Source organism: Cryptomeria japonica, chromosome 3 (genome assembly GCF_030272615.1).
Source record: "Cryptomeria japonica chromosome 3, Sugi_1.0, whole genome shotgun sequence".
Classification (NCBI taxonomy): Eukaryota; Viridiplantae; Streptophyta; class Pinopsida; order Cupressales; family Cupressaceae; genus Cryptomeria; species Cryptomeria japonica.
This window is the reverse complement of record NC_081407.1, coordinates 205840787-205868153: the sequence shown is the minus strand read 5'-3', so window position 1 is coordinate 205868153 and position 27367 is coordinate 205840787. Positions and strand designations below refer to the sequence as shown.

Below are 27367 nucleotides of genomic sequence, written 5' to 3'. Positions count from 1 at the left end.
ATCAGTTTTCACTTAATGACATTTGTCCCTATCCCCTTGATAGGAATCTTCATATGCCACCTTTTCCACGAGGGTTTGAAACACCTAAGAATCAGTTTTCACTTAATGACATTTGTCCCTATCCCCTTGATAGGAATTTTCATATGCCACCTTTTCCACGAGGGTTTGAAACACCTAAGTTCGAAAAGTACCGAGGAAAAGGAGATCCTCGCGATCATGTTAGAGAATTCCATTCAGCTTGCCTCGAAGTGGCATCCGAGGATACATACGTAATGCGATTTTTTCCCCAAAGCTTGGGAGGAACAACCACATCATGGTTTTCCGGATTACCAGGTGGCATTAGGACCTTCGAAGAGCTAGTGCAGAAGTTCCTTGCACATTACTCATGTTGGTTGAAAATTTTGTACACTTGGGGAAATATACAAAATTGTGGTTTCAACCACAGCACACGATTAAAAACTCTCCTAATTAAGGGAAGACTCTCTCTATCTAACTACAACTTGGAAAATAAAATGGGATAGGACAACAATCTTTCTTCTTTTTTCAAGAAAGACAATATCCTTTTCTCTTCACAGAAAAGGATAGCGATTGAATAACAACAGTAACCACTTTCAAGTGAAATAAGAGAAGGGAAATGAAGTTTCCTTAAAGTGCATAGACTTCCGTCACTTCCTTCGGGACGGGACAGCAATATCAAGCTCAAAGACTTGACTATTGGAAGTCCTATCTACCCTTTGCTATACTAAATTTTACAACGAATAAAAGATAACAGCTCAAAGATTGGAATAATCTATTCTTTCAACACAAAGACAAGAACTAATGCAAGCTCAAAGACTTGTTGCTATTTCTTATCAAACAGTAATTTTTCCTCAAGAATAGAGGCAAGCTCAAAGACTTGCTGCTCCTTCAAGAGAGTTTCCTATTTTAATTAATCTTCTCTACTTGCAGCTCAAAGACTTCAAATCAGATTGGACTAAGCTCCTTTAGAAACACTTTGCATAGAAGAAATAAAAAGATTCAAACTCAAACATGTAGCTCAAAGACTCAAAACTTGAGTAATCCTTCTTTATTATTCTTCAAAAACTTTCAATCCACATACATAAGTTCAAAGACTTCTTGCTGTAAATTTGGCAGAGTTTTTGCTTGCTTTCCAAAAGATGATAATTACAATGGACTCCTCAAGTATTTATAGAAGAGGAGCCTTGAGAAAAAGGTGGGAAGATCCTAACTAACTTGAGAGATTCTCTCAACCACCAAGACTCATTCAATAAATAACTGAGACTTCTTAACTAACTAAGAGTCACTCCAACTAACTAAGACTTATTCCAACTACAGTCCTAATCGGACACAACTTGTAGTTGATTCACATGTAATTACAAAAGCACAAGTAATGTGTAACTTGCATTTTACAAAAAATACTTTTACATGCAACTTGTCAAAACTAAAATACAACTAAAGATTACAAAAGAGGGAAAATTCAACTAAGTGTTGAAAAACACTTAAGTTGCATTTTGTGAAGACACGAATCCTTGAAATTTCCGGATGCTCGCTTGTAGTTCCTCAGGATTCGGTTCATGGGTGTTCTTGGCAACAACCATAGTCTTCACAATAGTGTCGTGACATCGGAGGAGCGCAGAATTGTTTTTATCCAGGATAGACTGGATTTCATGCAAAAAGGCTTGGTGTTTCATCAATACTTGAATTGAAGCTGCCGAGAATTGTTCGCTCCTCCATTCATTATGAATCCTCATTTGTAAATCAGCAAGAACTTTTTCTTCTGGAATTAGCTCTCCATCCTGACTTACTATATTGCAAGAGGCTCTTTCGCAATGTGAGACAATACCTCGGTAAACTTCATCCCGGAATCTCCTTGCATCACCGATCTCCTCAATGAGGGATTTAAGAACAAGGGTCTTGTTTTCCATGAGTTCTTCAAATTCCAAGTACATGACCCTGGAAGAGATGATGGCGTGCTCTTGCAAAATACTCAGCTGTTGTTGGGGCATGGTATGCCAGATTGTTAGACTTTTCTCAACACTTTCCAGATTCTTTTTGAAAGTGTTAGAAGTCTGATCCAATTTCTTCTCAATGGTTTCCAACTTAGACATTATTTGAAAAATGTCTTTCACTACTTGTACACATTGATCATGAAGCTGATCAACCCAGGAATCCAATGCTTGTACTTTCTGAGCAGCCCTTTCCACTCCACGAATCAATTCTTGGGAACCAGAAGAACCTATGGAGTTACTCCCTTCAGCAACAGGTTTTGTGATTTTATGAATGGCTGCCATAAGCTGTCGGTTTTCTTCTTCTAGCTTGTCTTTCTTCGCAAGAAGATCGTCACACCTTTGCACTAATGAAGCAACAGATAACTGAGCATCATGTTTAATGACCTCATGCGTTTGCTTGCCCAATTCTATCCTTGTAACCTTATAATCAGCAGCTGACATTTCATCAAGTGACTTATCTGCAATAGGTTCCACAATTTCAGCTACTTTCATCTTGTTGCTATCAACAGTTACCCTAGAGATAGTCTTGGCCTTCTTGGCAACTTTGAATCTGGACTGTTTGAGTTGCTGGTAGTCAAAGGCATCAGGTGAGATCTCTTGCTTCTTCCTTTTCGGGGTGAAAGAACTAAGCCATGGAGGAAAGTCATCAACTCACTTCCAGTAGAAGCCGTAGGCGAAGGAGAAGCAGTTTCTGTTTGAATTACCGTGGTCACCCTGGGAGGAATATCTGTTTGGACAGCGACCACGGTTTGCTCAGTTACCAATGGACATGAAGATTGCCTCATGAATTCTTCAAAACCAGAAGTGGAAGTATCAATTTCTGATAACTGAATGCAAGTGGGATTATCTTCAGGAACTTTCAACACACTTTCTTGTTGTTGATTAGGAGAAGGCTCGTATGTTGAAATGGGAATTGCATTCTGAGGAGACTCATCTATGAGCAAATCAGGAGGAGAAAGAGGCGTCTCAATGGAAACTGGAGGAATGACCTCATGAGGCGAGTCTGAAACTGGAGACTTAGGAGCATCGTCAGATTGTTGCCCCTCTTCTGGATTATCCAGATCGATCACCTGAACATGGAATCATGATTTCTCCTTCCCACGAATAGTCGTCTCCTCAGGAGTAAGCACTACTGCACGACTGACTCGTAACTTGATCCTTGTGCCCGAAGATGAAGCACCCTCCTTGTTATCAATCTGAATCTTAGATTTCCGTCCAAGAGGCCTCGTAGAATCATCTTCTTTACCAACCTTGATTTTGATTAGTCTAATAGCATTTCTTTTCAGCCATGCGTTAGTGTTGGCCAAGATAGGCTGAAATCTGTCAAGGATGGAGACGCACTCCTTGTGTGACCATTGGATCAAAGGAAGTGGAGCTTCCTCAACCCTCCGTGAAGTGTATTCAGGATCAAGTATATGCCCGTCATCAATCATCCCTTGTGGGATATCCGCCAAGTTCAAGTCAACAATTTGCTCAACAGTGAGCCTGCACTAATCCATCTTCAGAACTTCGGCTTCTGTGCGGAGATCTACCCAGACGTCTTCAATGCGAGGAACATGCACAAAGGATTTCTTGATCTTCTCCTTCATACCTCTATAATCAAAATTAGCTCTAGGTTTGAACCTTTTAAGCTTGATTTCCTGCAATTCAGCCTCCATGGCTTTAGCCTTCACAGATGTGACAAGGGAGTATCGACCAATTTTCAATGGGTTTGTGGTAGAGATCCCCATTCCAACCTTGTGTCTGACAGACTGAAAAGTATGAACAGCCATGATCTGTCCTCCCAACTCCATAAGAATTATCTTATCGGTTGGGTATCTTGGAAGCATGTATGGCTGACCATCATAGCATCCAATCCTCATATAGGTGAAGGTGGGAAATTGCAGGGACAAACACCCATACTCAGACACCTTGACCCATTCCTCATCTGATACTCTTTTGTTCTTCAGATCCATGTCAAACTGACACATGAAATATCCGAAGAATGCATCTTGGACCCTTCTAAAATGCAGTCTGCTGGGTTTCAATGGCAACTGGTCATAATATTCCCAAACTGGTATAAGCGAGCGATCACCCTTAGTAGAAAGACCTGGAAAGTGTCTAAGTGATGCTGCTAAATATACCGAATAAGAATTCATGAAGAAGGTCATGGTGGTAGGAACTGCTGCAAGTTGTTCGCACAAGGCATTGTTGATGACTTCACCCCATGAAATGTGATGTGACTGCTGTATGAACATAATGAATTGATACATCCATGGCTCAAAGACATTGGAATGCTCAAGGCCCATCATCCTGCTGAGAAGAGTGATGGTGTCTCCTATCTCCCATTTGAAATCACAACGGTACAACTTTGCCCACCTTGAGAAGGAAGGTCGTGGCTCTTGGATCCACCTATTGATGTGCCGCTTGCAATCTTTTTCCCTCTTTACGTAGTATTCCGCTGCACTTTCTTTGGTGATTTCCATATAAACAGGTGCAGGAGGTATTCTGAAGACCTCGATTGTATCCGCATCAAGACGAATTATAGCTTCACCATCATCATTTTTGATGACTCTTGATTCCTTGTCAAAATGATGGGCGCATGCAAGAACAAACTCAAGTTCTAGGCCAGCCACTGGGAAAGAAGATGCATGATGGATATGGTTGTCCAATAGCCGCTGCAAGTTATTATCCTGTGGATCTTCTACCCTTTTGATGAATTCTGCCATATCAACGTGCCCTATCTCCGTGTCCCTGATGTGATCCAAAGGAGAAGAAACCTGGGAAGGTGCAACCTCATTCTGATATTTGTCATATTTGTATTTCATTTTCTTTGGAGTTGGAGATGCCGACAAATCTGACATTGATTGTGAACCTGGAATGCTGTGATGAAGACTTAAAAGAGTTAAGGCAACATCATAGTCAGCTGCAAATATCATTCTTCCTTCTTCAAATGGGTAAAACTTTGATTCTTGAATTTCACGATTTTGTGAAAGGAAGAGGGGCAATATGTAGAAATGGGAAAATCTGGACTTTGACCAATTTCGGATCTTGGGAGAATTTTCGCAAGTATACAAGTTGGAAAGGACATACATGCAATCGAGGTTTTAAAACCCGAATACAAGTACACTTGTAAATTCGAAAATGGAGAAATGGACGAAAAACGAGATTTTGACTTGCGGGAAATGATGGAAATGGAAAGTACAGATATGGGGAACATGAATGGATAGAAATGGGAAAATCCGGGAAAGTCATTTTCATGAAAATGGGAAAAACTCTTCGACATGTAATCCGGTTTTTAAAACCCGAATTTGCAAGGGAGGGGTATTTCACACTTTTAACTTGGAATTTTAACCAAAAATGGTTAAATTCCTTAACCGTAGGGGAAGAACAAGAATTTCCAGCAAACTTGTTATCGAGATTAAAAATCCCGAATACAAGTAAAGAGGGAATTTTGGGAAGAACAATGCAATTCAAAAATTGCATACCAAGGGGAAGATTTCTTTCACAAAAACCAATTTTTGGGGGAAGAACAACACATGCCAAAAATGCAACTAAGAACGAAAATAAAGAAACAAGAAAATAATAAAATGAAGGAAAGAAAGAAAAGAGAACATACCTTTCTTGAAAATGCAAACGCTTCTCCAATAATGCAACAATCCTTGGAATGAAGAAGCAAAATTAATCAATAAACCAAAACCGCAATGCCAAACCCTTTACACGTTTTTGCAAGAATGTCTTATATGAAAAACGTGGCAGCAAAATGCAAACTTGGAGGCACAAGAAGAGGTCAAATCTTTCTCAAATCCCAACGCCTTAGAATGGAAAGCAAAAACGATTCATCTTGTCAAAGATTCGTGGCATTAAACCCTTCCAATTTGCAGCCAAAGGAATCACGTTTTTGCAAAAACGTGGTATTCAATGCATCTTAAATAGCTTGAATCTTATCCCAAATTCCACGCCTAGGTGAGAGAAGGGAAAACGATTTAGGAGAATGCAGATTTGTGGAGTAAAAAACGCCCAAAATGTGGATTGAAGGAACCATGTGTTAGTTGATTTAGCTCAAAAAACCAGTAACAATAAACCCTAAATGGCGAAAAATGTGTTTGTAAATGCATGAGAATAGGATAGAATCCTAAACGCCTTGCATCTCCAACAAATCTCCACAAAAATCGCTTTGACATCTTCAACAAATCCGTTTTTCTTGCAAATCAGGTTTTGGGAGACAAACAACAAGTTCGAATTGCCATGAAATAATGAAAATCGGGTTTTGGGGAGGAAATAACAAGTTCGAAATTCACTTTTTCCACTTACAAGGCAAAATCGGGATTTTTTAGACAAATGACAAGTTTTATTTTTTACTTTTTCACTTGCCAAGCCAAAATCGGGTTTTTTTGGACAAATGACAAGTTTAAAATTGTCAAAAATGCACTTGCAAGGCAAAATCGGGTTTTTTGGAGCAAAATACAAGTTTTAATTACTTGTAAAAGGGAAATAAAATCCCTACAACAAGTTAGAAATACTTGCACATATGTAATGGGGATTTAAAATCCCTATTACATGTAAAAACCATTAAAGTAGGGGTTTTTTGACGAAACTGCAAGTTTACTTGCAGTTGAGCCAAAAAATCCCTATTTTAACTAAACATGACCAAAAAACAATTTAAAATAACAAAGGAAGGAAGGAAAATTTAAAATAAATAACAAGTAACATCTTTTAATAAAAATGCACATGTAATAAGCTAAAAATTCCCCTACAAAAACCCAAAACAATGAATATCATTAAAACTTGCAGTTTGAAGAAAATTCTCCACCTGCAGTCGGGGTTTTAAAACCCGAAATTGAAGGAAAGACATAGCAAACGAACCTAGAATTTAACGAAAATCGAAACGTTGTTCGAGGATAGATTGAGGATTAAGCCAGTCCAAGGATTCATCAAAATTCTGCCTCGGGAAGCGTGCCATAGAGTAAGTTTTCTCATTTTTTCATAGAAGTTTTAACGTAGTGGTCCTTCATTTTTGGAAAAAAAAATGAGGACAACAACTCACACAATATTGAACGTGATATCACAATGGCTGATCTATGTAACATTAAACAAAAACTAGGTGAACTATTTTCACTCTTTTTGCAATGATGGCGTCAACTGTCTAGCAGACGTTCTCTTTAGTTACCTGAACAAAAACTAGTGGAAATATTTATTTCCAACTTAAATGACGAAATGGAATTTCACCTAGACGTAAAAGACACAGACTCTTTCAATGACATGATCACCAAAGGCTTAAAATGTGAACGAGCTTTCATCAAAAAAGGGCTTATCAAAATATATAATGAACCAAAGGATGGCTGTCACCCACGCTTCAATAGTGACAAGCCTAACTTCTGGAACAAAAACAAAAACGTCGTCAACGATGGGTTTGTGGATGCAAGAACTATCAAAAGTGCACAACCTGTGGTCCGATTTGCAGGATAGAACCCCACACCTAAGAATAACACAGCTGCTCCTCCAAATCAAGGCTGCAACACATCTCAAGAGGAACCCAGACAACGTCAACAAAATTTTAAACCAAAACGAACATACACTCCCTTAGGGGAACCCATTGATGCAAAGAATGGGTTATGATGGTCAGAGTGTTTTGCATAATGAGAAGGCCTTTGCCATACTTATCTATGGGAAGCTTAGCTTGCAGAATATTGGTGGTGATGGGATCTTTATAGATTCATTCTGCTAAGTCCTCATCTCTGGTCTCTTCTTCTGACTCTTTCCAAGGATGAATGACGTCAAAGTACATGTTGGCTTGTCCAGTGGCGTTTGAAGTAACCGTTGAGGTTTGCCATGAGTTCTAGGAGAAGTAGGCATTTGTCCCACACAAAAGAGTTGGCTGAGATTGTATTCTCCAGGACCTTCCTCTGCTATTTTCATCTTGAGCTTCTCGTACTTGGGTATAGTGGTGTTTGAACTGGAAAAAGAGGCTAGACTTACGTATGATGTGGATGAGATCGCTTCTCTATTGTTGGGAACGGTAATCTCTGGTTGATGACTTATATTATGACAATATGCAAAGGGGTTTGCATTGCCTAGGATTGTGATTTCTACACCATTATGCAGGAACTTGATACACTGATGGTAGGTGGATGGAACGGCTTGCATGGCGTGTATCCAAGGTCTTCCTAAAAACAAATTGTATGGTAGAGGAAGGTCCAGAACTTGACAGATGATGTGTTTCACCACAAGGCCCACTCGGATTGGTAGCACAACAACTCCTTTGGACAAACGCTCTGCATCATCATAGGCTTTGATTGTTATCTTCTTGCGGGGATCCACTAATTCAATTGCATATCCCAAAGCTGTGACTAATTGCAGTGTACAGATATTTAGGCCTGCTCCATTATCGATCAAGACTCGCTTGATCCTATGTTGGTTGATAAACCCTTCAATGTGTAATGAGGCGTTGTGAGGTTGCTGGAAGGATGAGTTGTCACTTTTAGAGAAAGTGAGACAAGGTGATGATCTTAGGTTTCCAACCATAGCTTGGAACTGATCTGTATTTAGGTTTGCAGGGACTGTCGCCTCTTGGAGAGCTTGATCCAAGATTGTTTTATGGGATGGAGATAGGCGCAATAGCTCTAAGATAGATATGAGTGCGAGCATTTTGTCTAACTGTTCCACAAGGTTATACTGCTTTGGGATAGATCGGGTGCCTTGTGGAGTTGTTTTTATGGTAATCTTGCCGCGACGTGTAACAACATTGCAAGTGGAGCTGAGATTTTTTATGGTAATAGTTGCAATTTGTTCATTGGCATCATATAGGTGATTCACAGTGTAATTATATGCGGCTTGCGTATAATTGGTGGTATCTGTGTTTCTCCCTGAAGTGGAAGGACCCCTTTGATCTTGTGATGGAAGTGGATTTTTAAACATGAGATGATCATTGTTTGTTGTCTTTGGGTCATGTCCTTCGATTTCGATTTCACCTTGGTCAATAAGATCCTAAATAAGATCTTTCAATCTGTGACAATTGCTTGTCTTATGTCCTTTCCCTTGATGGAAGTCGCAATGCTCAGTATCCCTCCCCATGAAGGTTTGACTTGAGGTTCATAATTTGATGTTTTGGGTGAGGTCACCAGATTTTGAGAAACCAACTGACGTAACACCGTTTCAATGGGTTCCCCTAAGGGAGTGTATGTTCGTTTTGGTTTAAAATTTTGTTGACGTTGTCTAGGTTCCTCTTGAGATGTGTTGTAGCCTTGATTTGGAGGAGCAACTGTGTTATTCTTGGGTGTGGGGTTCTGTCCTGCAAATCGGACCACAGGTTGTGCACTTTTGATAGTTCTTGCATCCACAACCCCGTCGTTGACGACGTTTTTGTTTTTGTTCCAGAAGTTAGGCTTGTCACTATTGAAGCGTGGGTGACGGCCATCCTTTGGTTCATTATATATTTTGATAAGCCCTTTTTTGATGAGAGCTCGTTCACATTTTAAGCCTTTGGTGATCATGTCATTGAAAGAGTCTGTGTCTTTTACGTCTAGGTGAAATTCCATTTTGTCATTTAAGTTGGAAATAAATATTTCCACTAGTTCTTGTTTAGGTAACTAAAGAGAACGTCTGCTAGACAGTTGACGCCATCGTTGCAGAAAGACTGAAAATAGTTCACCTAGTTTTTGTTTAGTGTTACATAGATCAGCCATTGTGATATCACGTTCAATATTGTGTGAGTAATGTGCAAAGAACTTCTGGACTAGCTCTTCGAAGGTCCTAATGCCACCTGGTAATCGCGAAAACCATGATGTGGTTGTTCCTCCCAAGCTTTGGGGAAAAAGTTGCATTAGGTATGTATCCTCGTATGCCACTTTGAGGCAAGCTGAATGGAATTCTCTAACATGATCGTGAGGATCTCCTTTTCCTCGATACTTTTCGAACTTAGGTGTTTCAAACCCTCGTGGAAGAGGTGGCATATAAAGATTCCTATCAAAGGGATAGGGACAAATGTCATTAAGTGAAAACTGATTAGTTTTCACACCACTATGAAGTTGTTGGGCGAGATTCTCAACTTGTTGCCGTAACATTTCTATTTCATTTGGAGGAGGAGGAGGTGGGGGATTACCTTGATGAAGGTTATATCTGATATGTTCTCGACCTCTTTCATCCTCATTACGACTTTGGCGTTCTGATGCTTGTCTTAGTTGTGCAACATCAAAGTCGGAGGGTAGTTTAGCCCCCTCTTGAGCAAGTCTTAAAAAGTGAGCATCAGCGTTGCTCCTGAGTATTTCATCAAAAAGTCTATTAAAGAGAGGGTTGTGTTGTGCCCTTTCTATTGCCGCCGGAGTAGGAGTGCCTGAATTTTCATCATTTATATTTCCTCCTAGGGCTTCTTGGAACTCATTGATATTTTCTTCCTCTTCCTCTTCAATTTCTTGTTGTCTAGATCTTGATTTGGTATGAGCCATTTTGTTTATAAGTTTTTGTTGAAGTTTGATAAAAATGATGATGAGTTGGTGATGAAATGAAAGATTGATGTTTGGTGAAGTGTTTTGCATATGGATCTCTAGCACTAAAGGTAGATGTTACCAAAGTTCTTTCTTGATTTGCTTGTTGTGTTTGATTGACAAAGTTTGATGTGATAAGGTTTAGAGAGATCTGAGATGTGTTACAGACCCAACTACCCAGTAATGAGAGGATTCACTCATAGACTAGTTTTAACCTACGTAGAAATGCCTCTAGGATGAGTTTATCCTAGATGTAGACACTCTAAAAAGTGATGTGTTTGTGTTTGATTCAAGCAATATCGAAATAGAACTTAGGACAAAAACCTTTTGATGTTTTGAGAGTTGGAATGGATTTGATGAGATATGAATATGATAATGGATGAGATGTTTAACTTCAATAGAAACTTTGTGTTACAAAAGGAACAAATTCTTCCTCTTCTTGGTCAGGGGTTGTTGGTTCTTCCCTAGCTGAGTTATATGTGATACAAATATCTGGAAAGAAGGCAGGATTGATCTTGCCTCCCTTATTTTGATGATAACTCAAAGCTTTATGTTGAGTAAAAGCTCTGCGGTTTAATGATTCTTGATCAAACTTGTTTGATTTCCCTTGAAGGTATAGACGCATGTGATGCAAGAAGGTTCTATGAGAGACAAAGATTTGTCTATTAAGATAGAAGAATTTCCTCCTTTTGATAAAAGCCTTTGAGCTCAATGGTCTTTTCTTCAAGTTGATTTGTTGATGAAGATTCTTCTTTCTCAAGATGTGAAGAATGGTCATATAGTTTGATACTTTTCGTTGTTTGTTTTTTGTTTTTGATCTGTTTTTGTTTTTAAAAAAGTTGGTGTTGGATGAATACTTATTTTGATTTTGATTTATGATGTTTCTTTGACAAGAAAACAAAGCAAGCACACAAACACAAGAATGTTGCCTAAAAAAGGCACAAGTAAGTATGGGTCTAGATCAACCCAATCTTTTGAACTTTTTATGACCCTTTCCTTCAAATGTATTTTATGTGTTTTCCAAAGCCTGAAGTCGGCTCAATTTGCACTTGTCTTGACTAAAAACGAAAACACTTCAAACACTATATCCCTAAGGTCAAATGGCCAGTTGCAATAATTTCAGCCCACATCTTGATATTTCTTCGACTTTGATACTACATACCTTATGAATCCCGTTGTGGCAGGTAAGGATGTGATATATTAAGTCTTTCGCGAGCATAACAAATAGATGATCCCTATGATGGGGGAGTCACCACTTTTATCGGGCTACAAGTAACCTTTCAAAAAGCTATGTTTCTACTCAAGGAAATATGTATGGTGAGTATCTTGGGAGCAAAACCTTCTATGCTCTTGCACTGAATTTATCACAAATATCCTCAATCAATAGAACGGGTGGGCTTCTACTTAAAGGTGTTTAGTAATTTTCGATGTTTTTGGACATAAGTTCATTCTGCAGTGACTCACTTAAGAGCCTTGTAACTTGTGGTGGGGCCCATTTGTCCTTTTGGCAAGTTACACTGTAGGAACAACTATACCCAAGGCTATAGCTTTCGCTCTCATCTGATTTCTATAGCGGCTCGAAGGATTTACCGCGTGAGGTCATTCCCAAGAGTGATCGATCTCTTGGCAGGCCTCTCTTAAAAAGATAAAACTTGAGTGTTACTAACACTTTTGTTTTGCACCTAGGACCACGAAAGCCAAGGGAGAGGATAGTGTGTGTTAGAAGTAGGACCACTCGACAAACTCTTTTTGCACAAGTGTGCCAAACACGAAATGCACTTTTTCTTTTTAACTTGTCATTGCAATGATGTTTTATCTAATTGGAGATGTTGCTCCAACAGTCATGGTGTTCTTTTTATCTTTCAATGGCAAAATGTGTTGTAATTTAGGAACTGGAAATCTTGGTCAATTGAATTAAGAGCACGTTTTGCTTGAAATAAATCGATTTGAGAACAACTTTGACAAATTGGAGATTCTTTTTAACTTGCACAAAATGAAGTGTTGATTGTGAATTTTAGTTTGATGCAAGAAATAAAATTTGCCTTGTTGATTTTAAGCACCAAAAGAATTTGCTCCTAACTTTGCAAAAAATAATTTTGTGTGTTTGTTTTTGTGATTCTTTTTAACTTTGAACAAGTGTGATTCTTTTTAGAGCTCTAAACGAAAGATGTGGTTCTTTTTAAAACTCCAAATGAAAGTGTAGTTGATTTTAACACAAAAGGAAAATGAATTTATTTTATCCTAATTTGAAAGACAAAGTTAGCAATATGAACAAATTTATTTCCTAAGCTAAAATTGGTAAAAAAAATCCTGTTGTAGGGGTTAGTTAAAACTTGCACAAAAGATAATTAGTTAGAAAAATCCACATGTTTTGGTGGGCTTCTACAAGCCTAAAAATTTTGGTTTTCGGTTACAAGGAATTTTTTCACAACTCTCGGTTAGAATAGCTCTACTCCGTGTGAAAACAGAAGCGCCATTTAACATGAAAGAGCAACAGTATAGACAATAGCGCTAAAGTATCAATTTGCGAAGGCGCTAAACTGAGAGCAAAAGCGCAAGAGAATGACTTGTGTGTCAATTAAAACATTCAAAAGTTGGTAGTCTTCAAAATGATTGCTCTTTGATTCACATCAGGTTCACCAAATGATGCTCTGCAAAAAGGATTAGAAAATCTGCTTGATGGCAACACACACGAGCACAAGAAACAAACGTTAGTGTTAGCAACAAAAGATTATCCTAAACAGGCATATCAAGAGAGATATTAAGCATGAAATAGAAATCATACAAGCATAGAATAGATAAACTATACTCCTCCAAATGCTAATCAAGATGCTCATAGTTGCTCCTCCCTTGTTCCTCTCCTCTCCTAGTTCCACATGAGTGTAACTCTCAGCTTTTAGCACTAGCCATGGATGCCATATGGAGATTCAAGATGGTTTAATATGATAAAGAAATGCTATGCAAGTGTAGATAGTGATGCTATGAAAAAGCTCTATGCTAATACCAGTATAGCAACAATACTCTAATGCTTCCTTCTTTGCTTGAGGAGAAGAGTTCTATTTATAGAAGAAATTGGGAAATGAAGGGTTAAGATTGAGCACTCTTAACAAGGGTTAGGATTGAAAGATATTCAATCCATATGAGACTTTCAACCCAATCCTATGTTGACAAGTGTCACCATGAGAAGGCTTGAGAGGAGAGATAAGGAGCATTAAATGCTTGAGGGGACATGATGGTTACCCTAGGGGATTGAGTTAGGGTTAGATTAATGGATATTTCTTTTATCCAAGGGATAAATGAATGTGCAAGGGTTAAATGGTTACCTTAGTCAAATAAATAAATGCTTTGAAGAGACCCATGAGTCAAAAGGATGGTTAAGCTAGAGGAAAGTCTCTAACCAAAGGTAAAAGGTGAGTTAACCATAAATGGTTATGTAAGAGTCTTTAATGGTTTGGAAGACTTTAGAGGTTAACCATTTGAAGACATAAAGCCTTTAATGGTTATTGAAGACTTTGGAGTTTTGAGAAGTGACTCCAAGTTGCTTAGAAATGTGACAATATTTAGGGGGTGAATTAGGCTAATTAGAAGGAGTTAGAAGAATCTAGAAGGGATTTAGGCATGTAAGTGGATTTTGTAGGAGAATGCAAGTGGGAGGAATTTTTGGATTTTCAATTAAAATAAAATCATTTATTTCAATTAAATGGTGTAATTTGCATTTGGATAGATATTTAAATAAATATTGAGAAAAAGGAAGATAAAACATTTAAATGCTTGAAGACTTTAAGGGAAACCATTAAAGGCTTAAGAAGACACTAGAAGGAAGCCATTAAGTTTGAAGACTTCAAGAGAAACCATTAAAGGTTTGAGAAGACTCTAGAAGGAAGCCATTAAATTTGAAGACTTTAAGGGAAACCATTAAAGGCTTGAGAAGACTCTAGAAGGAAGCCATTAAGTTTGAAGACTTTAAGGGAAACCATTAAAGGTTTCAAGTGGGTGAGGATAAATAGGATTTTAAATAGTTGTGCAACTTGCATTTGTAGGAAAATGCAAGTGGGTGGAGGATAAAGGTGATTTAAATAAATGTGAGAGATGAGATTTTTGGGAATTTAAATAAATATTAATTTATTTAAATGTGAGAGAAGATTTAATTAAACAAATATGATTTATTTATTTAATTAATGGTCTAAATTTGGTTAAGTGAATTAAATCAATAAATTGATTAATTTATTTAATTAATAGGAGAAGAGGGTTAAGATGAATTAATTAAATATATTAATTTAATTAATTATTGATTGATTGTTAAATAATCAAATAAATACTAAATATTCATTTAATTAAGTGGACAGATTTATGTGACTACAGTTTTAATATATGTTTTAAGATTAGGTATAAATTAATATATGTTAAAACATTGATTTTTAATATATGTTTCAGTTTGATTGCTATGGTAAATGCTATCTTAATATATGGTAAATGATATATTAAGATTAGGTATAAATTAAGATTAAAATTGATATATGTTTTGATATATGTTTTAATATATGTTTTAGTTTTAATATTAAACCTCTTTATGTATAAATTAAGAAACTAATATGAGTTTGCCATTGTTATGTATGTATATGTTTTAAGAAGTTTGCCATTATTGCACATGTATGTTTTATTTTCTGTATGTTTGTTATGTATGTATTATGTATGTATGAAACTAATATTGTTATGTATGTATATGTTGAATGGTCATTGTTTGGGATTATGAATTAAATGTTACGAATGATTAAGATGACTTTGTAATGCAAGTACATTCCCAAACCATTAAGAATATTTGAATAACAATTATGGTTAGGAAATTCAACAGAAGAGGTTGCATACAAACTGTTTGGCAAAATGCCTATGAAGCATAATTTGAGAAAAAATGCCAGTTTGTTTGGGATTTTGACAATAACCTGGAGTTTCAACAATCCCTTCCTCCTTCAATGGCCTCACATAAAACCTCTCTTGTGCAGTCATAGTGAATATAAAACCTCTCTTGCGCAGTAATTTTCAGATTTCAAAAAACAATACAATAACATGTAATGTAGGTGATCTATCACCTAACACAGATTTTTGATTAAACATAATTTCTGATTAAAACATCTCATATCTGACATAATGCTGATTAGAACATAGTTTCTGATTTAGAGAACCCAACATGTGAAAAAAACTTAATCTCAATTAGAACATAATTTCCTGCAATTCATGTGTTCAAGTGTCTATTTTATTTGCCTACAATATATCTATGCTATGGAAATGCCCTAAAATATATAAAAAAAGTAGTTTTCGATTTTTTTTCTGCAATTTTTTACGTTTTTTGTAAATCCGATTTTTTCCCCATTTTTTGAAAAAATCTTATACTTCTGTTTTGCCGATTAATTCCCCAAATGATTATTGCTTCCTTGATACATACCATTTACAATAAAATAGAAAGACCCCAAATTTCATTTTGACATCAATTTTAAACCAAAAAGACAGCCAAGAAAACATAGTCTCAAGATGCCTTCCCTTTCAGGAACTAGGGCACGCATGAAGCTTGCCCGCTCAAGCCTTCACCAACATTGTTCCTCCCTTCGCCACCCGTAACGGCTCCAGAACATACAATCTCCCTCTTTTTCTTCTTTACCCTCCTCACGCCCTTTGTCTTCCGCTTGCCCTTGTTCTTGGTATCCTCCATTGCAGGTTCACTATCTCCATTGCCCCGAGCCTCCACCTCTTTCTCCTTCAAGTACAGCTTGAGGGAATCCCAGCCAATGGTCGCTTCTGCTCGCCGTTCGTCTCTGTCCAATCCAAATGACCATTGTATGAAGGGCACCAATTCCCTCATGGAATCCATCAATATCGAGCCCTTCCCCTGCATCAAAGCTTTCTCCAGGCATGGCCATGTCCATGTCCAACAGCTTTATCACCCCACAAAGCCAGTCGTCCTCAATGCATTGTCACAACACCTGGAGAACGACATCCCTCTATTCTCCCAATTCTAGACCCCAAGCCATCGTTACCACATCCACATTGGTTCTATATTTGTACATTGTTTTGAGGAAGCACTCCCCCAACAACATCTCCATTATCTGCATGAAGGCCTCATCACCAAACTTGAAGATACATTTAATTCATTTTGCAGAGACATCCCCAACAAATGCCAGTTGTTGCCTTTTGGTATACAAGGTAAACTTTGCCTCCATATCTTTCACCACCTCAACAAACACCGTCACTAGATGCACCAAAAAAGGGGGCCCAGACTCCTATAAATAATGCCCATCACATGGTCATATTCTCGACCTTACCAATTAATTAACGCATTAAAGATCTCACTGTATGCAGCCATCCGCATCATCCCCTACAAGATCTCTGTAATCTTCAACATGCAGTTCATCCACTTCTGCGAGTGATGTTGCCCACTTGGACAATAAGTCAGCAACCTCATTGCCTCCCCTTTGCACATGTGAAATGAATAGTTTCTGAAAAACTTTAAATCATTTTTAATTTTGCTAATAAATTTATTTAAAAACCAAGCTTGAGCTTCACCTTTTACGATTGCATTGGTAATGATTTGTGAATCACCTTCTAGATGTAAGTTTTGAACACCCAATCTAATCCTCCATTGAACAGTGAAGAGAGAGCCGCTTTAGCTTCAGCCTCATTATTTGTACCTTCCGAGAGTTTTTGAGCTCCCATCACCACAATATTCCCCATCCAATCTCTGTTTACGAAGACTGCACTTGAAATTCCCAGATTACCCTTTGAAGCACCATCGAAATTTGCTTTAAACCATCAATGTTGAGGTGCTTCCCACTTGACTGAAAATCTTTCAGCGCTGGTCAGATTCACCCAACAAGGCCCATGAACTGGTCAACAACTGCCGATGCTTTTACTAGCCTCTTTTTCTCTATTTTCTTCTCATCAAAAGATGAAGTGCATTAACCTCTCACCAAAGCTCCTTAGACGCTGCATTACATATCACATTATCTTGGCTATGGAATCATTCAAGGTAATATTTGAGGTGTTTATTCTCACTAATCACCCAAATCATGTTGGTGTTGGAAATAAGCCACACTCGGACCGACGATGGACTGGTCCAAGAGGGGCCAGTAGCTCAGTGGTAGAGCACTCCAGCAGCGTATAGAAGGTCCTAGGTTCGAGTCCTAGCTGGTCCATGTCTCAGCATGGTATCAGAGCCAGGTCCAGGCTAGGAGTGGCTTAAGGGGGGGTGTTGGTGTTGGAAATAAGCCACTCGGACCGACGATGGACTGGTCCAAGAGGGGCCAGTAGCTCAGTGGTAGAGCACTCCAACAGAGTATGGAAGGTCCTAGGTTCAAGTCCTAGCTGGTCCATGTCTCAGCAAATCACTTGTAAACAATTGCTCAATGCTCAAATATGTCAAAAAGGTCAAATCCTCAAAAAGAGTGATGCGAAAAATGATGAATTTGAATATTTTTTATAGTTGGACTTGGAATGATACATTTTATTTACAGTGGCCAAATTTTTCTTGTGGACTCGCAAGTTATTGGTAAGTTACTAGGAAATATAAAAATCAGGAGTTGAAATTGAAAAGCTGGTGATAGCAACCTTGGTGACTGACAAAAAATTGTTGGCTCAGTATGTTGCTGACAATCAGAAGGTCCATGAGCAAAAAAATAAGGATTTGAGGATTGAAGCTTAAAAGTTACAAAACACTGTGCCAGTGGCACAAGAAGAGATAGATTAATTGAATTCAGAAAACAAGTTAAATGATCACAGCTTTTAAGTGTTGTCTTTAGTTTTACTATGCTTCAACAAGTTGACAACTTATGGGTATTGTCACAACTTGAGGTGTGGAAAAAGGGTTGGCAACAGTTACTATGAATGTCACAATTCAGAGGTCGGCAGGGGAACTTGACATCCAAGAAAAGACAGATTGGAGCTGCAAAATCACAGGTAGAGAAGTCACAATTGGAGCCACTGACACGGCAGTAGTAGAAGCAGCACATAGACAACTTGCAAGAGGAGCATGAGAACTTCTCGAACTCACTGAGCTGGCATGCCTACTACTACTGAGCAGCATGAGAACACCTTGAGCACCCATGTTGACTGATACAGCCAGTCAGTAGCCTAGATATTTGTTTCGAGGGCCGAGTATAGTGAATAAATTAGATTGATTGGTACATTTTTTACGTAAGTGCTGATCTTATCAAACTTTTTTATATCAAAGTGCATAATGATGCTATTACCAACCTAGTTTTGATGATAAGATGTGATAAAGTTAAAAGGTAGTTTTGAACAGTTATTCCCAAAGAATATAGCCTTTAGTGATAATGTTTAGCTTGTAATATGATGGAACTTTTAAGTCAGTCAACCATGACTTTGTATTTCAATTCATAGCCGTTATCTGCTTCATAACTTCTGTTGACTATTGTTGTTTTAAGCTTGAAGTTCAATGCTGAATATTCTATCACACTGCTTTAGAAGAACACTTAAAATCCAATGCCTGTAAATACACATGAAGCAGACGACTTGTTAGTATTCTTTTTTATATTGATATTATGAAATTCAGCAAAGTAGTATATGCACAAACCAAGCAGTTAAAATTTAAATGAATACAATAAAATAGTTTGAGCTGCATAAGAGCAGTCTACTATAAAGAAGTTATAGTGAAGTCTAAATCATTTCTTGGCTCTCAAAGAGCAGTATGCTGTCAATAACAAAATGTAAGATCAAACCATAGTGTAACAAAGGGATTATCATGTGGATTTCTGTCATAACAATATTAGGTCAACCAAGGAGATTATCATGTGGATTTCTGCCATCATTAAGTCCCTTGTGAGAATTGAAAGGTCCCATTAGCCTGCCCTTGTGCCCATTCCCTTGCGTCTAAGATATCAGTGGCTTCCTGAACTTGATCTACAATGTCTCTAATGTGCTCTTTGATGAGTTTCTTTACCCAGTAGAGGTAAAAATAACTATAATCAGTGGCTTGAAGACGATGGTCAGCAAGAGAGGAGTCAAAGGGATGCTACAGTCAGATTTCTGATTTGGTGCTACTACCTCCCCCAATTTCTGTACTAGAGCTAGAAGACATATGATGTAGCGTTTCTTGAACTTCCTTGTACCTTGCAGCCAGCACATCAGCAAGTAAAGCATTTACGATTTCATTAACCAGGTTGACTGGGTTGACCGACCTTTTAGCTATTTGTAGCCTTTTATGTAAATCTAGTCATTACATATTAGGGTATATGTAATCAATTGGAGATTTTGTCTTCTGACCACTGCATTGTTCTGTTGCAGTTGATACTAAGGTACGGTTGTATCTTCAATGTGGTTGCCTAGGAACAAACAGAGTGAGTAGGCAATTGTTTTTGAAGAAGCTGACAGAATCCTGCTCTTACTTCAAGCTCCTTAATTGAACTTACAGGCTTCAATTTGTGGGGTCAAGGATCTTGGTAGCTAACTAGGATTTTGATGGAAACTATGTCAGCAATGATTATAAAATGTTCTTCTGGAAGCAATACTGCACAATCTTTATGACATTTGCTTACCTCAAGTTATATGGGGCTGACAGTTTGAGAGTTGTAGGAAATTCCAGAGTTGCCTTATTAATTTTCAGTCTACAAAAGCATTTCTACTAGCCCAGAATTAGTCATAGATGTACACGAGTCATTCAAGCTTGTACAACTCTTACCATCTCCAATCTTTCCAACTGGAATCTTGGAAATATTTGTTCCTTCATGTCCCTAGAAATCTTTTTAATGGTTTAATTTTGCCAAGATGCATTGTGGACATGGATATACTGTGGTTATGGTGTTGGGATTCAGTAAAATAAGAATAGCAAATCTGTTCAAGCACATCATTTCAATGCTGTAAGATGCAGAAGTCCAAAGAAACGGGACTCGGACTCGGCTTAGACTCGGCAAGTCCGACTCGGACTCGGACTCGGGACTCGGCGTTAGACTCGGCTCTAGACTCGGTTGGACTCGGGAAAGTGAAAAACTCAAGAAATTTAGAGATTTTTAAAGATTTAAAACTTGTTTCAGACACCCTTTATTGAATACACCTTAAAGACACAAAAACATCATTAAACTCGGCTCATTTGATTACATGCACAAGTATACATCAATCACATAAGCATAAACGCAAATTATAGTTGAAGAAAATAACATAGATATATAAATATTGTCAAATGTATACAATATTACAAAACTCATGGAATAAAAAATCCATGTCATCATATGATGATCATCAAATGTTTCATACAAATACCAAAGGTAAATAGTAAATACTAAATACAACTACAAGTGTACAAGCCTATGGCTTAGAGGGTCGTGCACCCTCTCACCCTAGCCCCCTGCGAAGGCATTTAAAGTAGGTCCTAGATGATTCAGCAGCCATAGTCGCTCCTCGTGACACCATGCCATGCTCACCAACATCAGGAACAACTGTGTCACTCTGAGTCTCAGTATTTCTTGTCTCTGCTCGTGCTCTCTGCTCCTCCTCTGCCATGGCTACAGCCTTAGCCTCTATATCTACCTGGTCGATCCAATCAATGTCATCATCACTAAATACAGCTGTAGGAGTCCCAGGAGTTGTCTGATTCTCATTGGCCCACTTTGCTTCAAGATCAACCTCATCTAGAATGATAGGAGACATGTCAACTATTGCATTCTTTCTCATTCTCAGGCGGAGGTTGTAGTGAACAAAGACGAGATCATTCATCTTCTCCACAGATAATCTATTGCGCCTCTTGGAGTGTATGTGCTCAAACATACTCCAATTACGCTCGCAACCTGATGCGCTGCATGGTTGGCTCAAGATGCGAATGGCCAACTTCTGAATATTTGGTGTCTCTGGGCCAAAAAAGTTCCACCAATGATCTGAGTTTGGAATGAGAAAAATAAATAAAATCAGTCTCACTCATGAACTCATTTAACAAGTTACAATATAGTATTGAATAAAACTAAAATTAAGCCTTACAATTTATTTTTACCTGGCATCATAGTTGTCCTACCGTCTTTGGCGACAAGACGAGAGGTGGTCTCCCCTTGTGCATCTGAGAACAACTATAGCTCTCGAAAAAGGTCTATCTGAGAAGTACTAGCAGGTCCCATCTTCTCCATGATTGCATATAGCCCATTAAGGACCTCCACATCAGCCTTGAAAGAAGGGATAAAACGAAATGCCGGATTCAGGTAATAGGCTGCCGCATGGATGGGCCTATGAAGCTGATGATGCCATCTCCTATCAATGATCTCCCAAATGGGACCATACTTGCTCTCATCTCCTCCATAGACGAATCTGATGGCCTCCTTCGCCCTATCCATGCCCTCGTATATATAGCCCATTGCGGGCTTATCTCCATCCTCAACTCACAACAAAACCACCAAGGGCTTAACAAACTGTAAAATTGAAAATATTGTGTAATTTAGAAAAATGAGCAAATGAGAGAATACATATAATAAGTTATAAAACATGAAGTTAAATTGTAGAATTTATGAAAAAATTACCTTCACTATCTCATCACAAGGGACCCAAAAGCCTTGCTCATCAAAAATGCAGTCGGCCATATCTTTCCCTGCAGGGGTGGTAGCATAGGATGAGGAAGACCACTCCTCACCAACAATCATACGTCTCAAGGCAGACTTAGACCTAAGCATGGACTGCAATGTGAGGAAATTTGTGGCAAATCTTGTGATTCTTGAACGAGCTAACTCCTTCTGCTCTGTGTATTGCCTCATAAGAGCCAACACCCATGAATGATTATATACAAATTTGCAGACATTTCTTGCCCTTTCTACACATCTCTTGACCCGTGGGATTTCTCCAATATCCTCCAACATGAGGTCAATGCAATGAGCAGCACATGGAGTCCAAACTATAGATGGGTGCCTCTCCATCAATAGTCTACCTGCAGCAACATAATTTGTTGCATTGTAAATTGTAATTAATGGAGGTACAAACTACAAGATAGTAATTAATTTGCAAACAAAATTAGTTTGTAATCAAAAGTTTACCCACAGCAACATAATTTGCTGCATTGTCGGTCACCACCTGTACCACGTTCTCCTCACCCACATCTTCAATCACCTCCTCTATCTGCTCACATAGGTAGGTGGCATTCTTGCAATGGGCGGAGGCATCAATGGACTTGATGAAAACGGTGCCCCCTGAAATAAAAAAATAAAGCTAGGTCAATGATCATTCAATAAACCATTAGATAAAAAATAAAAAATTAAAGACTATATGAAACTAAAATTAATCAATCACCTACGGAAGAAACAAGAAAATTAAGGAGAGTTCTATTTCTCCTATCCATCCAACCATCAGTCATGATGGTGCAACCTTTAGTGCTCCATATATGGCGTTGTTCATCTAAATCCTTCTTCACATCATCCACCATTTGAGACAAAATGGGTCCACTCAAATCACTCTCACTAGGGGCTTTGAACCCCGCCCCGCATATGGTAATGGCATCAACCATTTGTTGCCAATAAGGAGACCTCTCGCAAAGAAACTCAATGAGATAAGTTAAGTATAAAATTCAATGAGATAAGTTAAGTATAAAAATTAAAACAATCAAAGTTATCAAACATAAAAGTTAGTAAAACATTCACCTGGCTACAAAGAATGGAATACAGTTGTAGCTCCAAAATCTGCCAACTGCCATTTTAGCAACATCATGGACCTCCTTGTTCCAACCCATGCCCTCAAGCGACGGTTGGGACCCAGGAGTAGTGCGAGGCACAAAGAAGGAATCCAACCTAGATTTACGAACCCTAGGTCCAATGGTAGCACTCCCACTACAACTACTAGTGCTAGGAGCATGAGAAGTGGCGGTGGCACTGCCACTTATAGAAGCAGAAGTAGAAAGAGAAGCACCAGCAGTAGCAAACTGAGTGGGACGATATGGAGGTAAGGAAGAAGGGCCTCCAACACAACCTAACTGTGTCCCTCTTCCTAAAACTGTCTCTCTCCCAATGGCCGCTTGATCATCCTTTTGTTTCTTTTTCCTTTCAATCTCCTCAACCATTACATAACATTCACGTATGGCTTCAGGGACTGCTTTTAGGCATGGTTCGACATCATGTCCACGCACACCAGCAATATGGTATTTCAGCCTATATATACCTCCATGGAATATTGTTTTGCGAAACATACATTTTGTTTGCCCCTTTCCTTGCCTTGGAAAATCCTCATGATATTTCCAAGCAGGGTGCTTTCTAATGGGGGGTCTAGAAGCTGAAGTAGACATTTTAGGATAGTTTTGTGAAACTTGAAGTTGAGGCAAATAATAAAGTGAAGTTTGCTGCAATAAAAAATTACAAAGACAAAATAAAATTAATACATATTACATAGATTCAAAAAAACTAAAGTAGGGTTTGTCAAACCCTACTTTTAAAAAAAGAAATTTACAAACCCTACATAGTACAACACTACAACTACATACAAACATACAAAAGATTTTGAAAGAAAATGTAAAACTTTAAAAAAAAATGAATAGAAAATGGAATTTTTGCATACATGAAACAAACTAATCTTCAAAAAAACAATCGTACCTCTTACAACAAGCTTGAAACGAGCTGCAAAGTCTTCCTATCCAACTCTTGATGCACCAAATCGAAACACAATGCAGCTCCAATGTGACAAATTGAAGAAAACTTGAGCTTCCTCCTTGCGGGTTTTTCTTCTATGCACCTTTGTTTTTCTTCCCAACTCACTTTACTCCTTTTTTTGCAAGTGAATGAAATGAAAGTCACTTTTAGGGATAGAAGATAATTATAAAAAAAAACGTACTTAAAAAACATTGCAAAATAATTTTTTTTTGTGTTTTTCTTTGGCTCCACACCGGCCGAGTCTGGGGCTCAAGACTCGCCGAGTTTGGGCCAAACTCGCCAACTTGGTGAGTCAAACTCGCCAGACTTGGGCGAATCCGAGTCCGAGCCCTTGGGACTCGCTGGGCTTGACTCGTACTCGGACTCGCCGAGTCTGGGCGAGTCCCGTTTCTATCTGAGTAATAGTAATATTATAATCCCATATGTTCCATTGTTTGGAATCTATTTTCAAAATCTTTTCCATACTCATAAAAATCTTGGACTTTGAGATTGTTGAAAAAATAAAAAAATAAAGCAAAACTTTATATAATGTCAAAATTGATGTACTTATTATACATAGTTGGACATTCTTGTTCCATGGAGGTGTTTATTTTCTTCACTAGTCAAAGGCCAAGGATAAGTTTTACCTTCTTACCCACACTCCTGACCGGCTTTATAGCATCTAACTCTTTAAAATTATACAAGTTTCCTGATGAGACCTACATCATAGCTACACAATATTAATTACATGGTCTTATGAGTCTATGAATTAATATAATATATTATCTACAAAGATGTAGTAAAACACATAATTTTGTCCCTAATTTTCTTACCCTTTCAAACCTACCAAGTAATATGAATATGGTAACAATGGTCAAATTTCAGTCATATCTGGATGGTAGCTTTCATTCTTGTGAGAAAAGCAATTATGGGAACTTTGTATGGCAAGATAGAAGGCCTACGCTTTGCATACAACCTTGTAAATGGCATTTAAATAGGGATCTCTCTGCTATTGTTAGTGGATATGATGAGTCAATTTTTTTATTCTCTTCCTATAATTAGTTATATCTGTTTTCCTGTAGAAGGAATACTTTAGAAATTCATTTTTTTTCCAGAATAGCTTCTTAAGGCTAATGTGAAGAGACAATTAATAATTGGCCATTTCTTATCATTTCACCAAAATAGATATGTCATAAGTCCTAACAATATCCTTGACAATATTTGTTGTAGTCACTTGACTCTTTACTAAAACTTTATAATAGAGGTTGATCACGAACTAGATTTGTTTAAGTTTATTCCTTTGGTAGGTATTTGGTGATAAAGGAGGAAACCCTCTTTGTTATTGTTTTGACTGAACAAAAAATTAGGATACAAATGCTTGCAAGTGCCTTTATGGTCTTTGATCCATATAACCTAACTCATGGTCTGACCATGCTTGGGTTTTTTCACCTTTTATAAAAACTTAGGTAGTTGTGATTTGAATAAGACATAGTTGTCTAAAATTTAATAAAATCAGGAAAATAGATGACATCCAGAATTTGATTTGTAAAGAAATATCAGACTCTGTACTATCCAGGTGCTGTGTTGTTAAAAGTGTGTCTTGCATTCCAGGATTGTACCTCTAGTCAATGGTTCTGTTAGCGACCATAATTTATATGCTAATAATGTTATATTTGGTATGAGAAAAATTGCTGATATGAGTGAAATGGATGTATAAAAGCATAGGGATTTGATGCTCTCCAGCTTGGGTGTTCCTCACTGTAGTATGTACCTTAGTTAATATTCATGGGTTTTGAATATCTTTTTCATTTGTATATTACGTCTCTGACTAACATACACGATTTGATTTGCAGGCAATGAGGATTGAAAACGGAATATATTTGGGACCAATAGGCTGCTTAACATTTGAAGGAAGGTTTTCCTGGAAGAAGCGAATCCTGGCCTTCATTTTTGAATCTTTGAATCTGAAGTTTGGTCCCCTTGGTCCGATCAAAATCAATTTGGCAAAAGAAGAAGACAAGAATCGAATACCAGTAACCAAGGATCCATTTTTCATTTGGTTTTATGTTGATGAAGAGATTGCTGTTGCTCAAGGGAGGGGTGGAGGAACAGCATTATGGTGCAGGTGCACTAGAGTGACATAGTACATTCTTTTGAGCTGTTTGATGATATTTTATTATGGCATTAAAGACTTATTTAGTATAATTTCTTTACCAACAAGCGCCATGTAGAAGGGCAGCTCTATATGCTTGCAGAATTACTTGAGATGTGATGACATTTGCATTGCTTGTACTCAAGTGTGAGAGGACATTCTGCTCCACAGACTTGATACTGTCAATGTTAACTCTATGAAGGGTCATGACTATTCTGATTGAAGGAAAGAAATTATGTGCAGTGCAACCACTTTGTGCTTTTGGTACAGAACAGATTTATAATATAGCTGATAGATGGGGGTTTGAACCTCCCATGAAGCCAACTCGCAGCCTGCAAACTCTTCACATCAATATTCAAGGGCATAAAGTCATACACTTAAGAAAAATCTTGCAATCTATATATTGTACGTGGCTGACCACTAATTTTCTCTTCATTGATGCCATTGTAAGCTATCATTGAATTCAAGAAAACTGAAAACTTAGTTTCAAATTTCATAAATTAGACTTTGTATATGCATGGCCTTTGTTGGTTAATGCATTCTCTCTCCTATTTTGAAAATGCGAGAGAATATTTTCAAAATAATATTCTTCTCAAAAAACATGAAATTTGAATGTAAAGCTTATGTATTGTAACGGATAAAATCACATCTTCACATGAATATCTAGGCTAATTAAATAAATAGAGCATTTAAATAGATGATCAACTTGGATAAATGAGTGGGATTTGGAAATAATTAAATACATAATCAGTTGTTGAAATAAATTGAATTATAATCTGATACTTAGCTAGATACCAAAGATGGCAAAATGATATTGTGCATTGTTCTGGTTCAGATCTGCACCTATTGATTTGAATGCCATTCTTGTGGAAGTGAATTGGTGTGTGAACCTGAACTTGTTCCTGTTGGAGTGAATTAGCAGAAATTTGATTGCTGGAATCTATATATCATGATCTTTGATGTTTGAATCTTTGTAATGAATTGGTATGTTTACAAACTCCTCGGGGGAATTCGCTGAAGTGTGATGCTGATGTTCTTACTCAAACCCCTAGGATGATCAATTCAATGACTTTGAAATAATGATCAAAGGCATCAAGTACACATGCAATGGGCCTAGGATGATGTATGCTTTGATAATGTTGTTATGATGCTGTC

General features: G+C 37.8%; 1 protein-coding gene across 1 annotated transcript in view; it reads left to right on the top strand.

The window, feature by feature from the left end:
• LOC131041023 (uncharacterized) overlaps positions 1-26872 on the top strand; it is a 133976-nt gene extending 107104 nt beyond the window's left edge. The window contains exon 4 of the mRNA XM_057974000.2: positions 25914-26872. Within this exon, the coding sequence (XP_057829983.2) occupies positions 25914-26204 (291 nt within the window). The 3' untranslated portion in view covers positions 26205-26872. The remainder of the gene's footprint in view (positions 1-25913) is intronic.
• Positions 26873-27367: the final 495 nt, after the last annotated feature.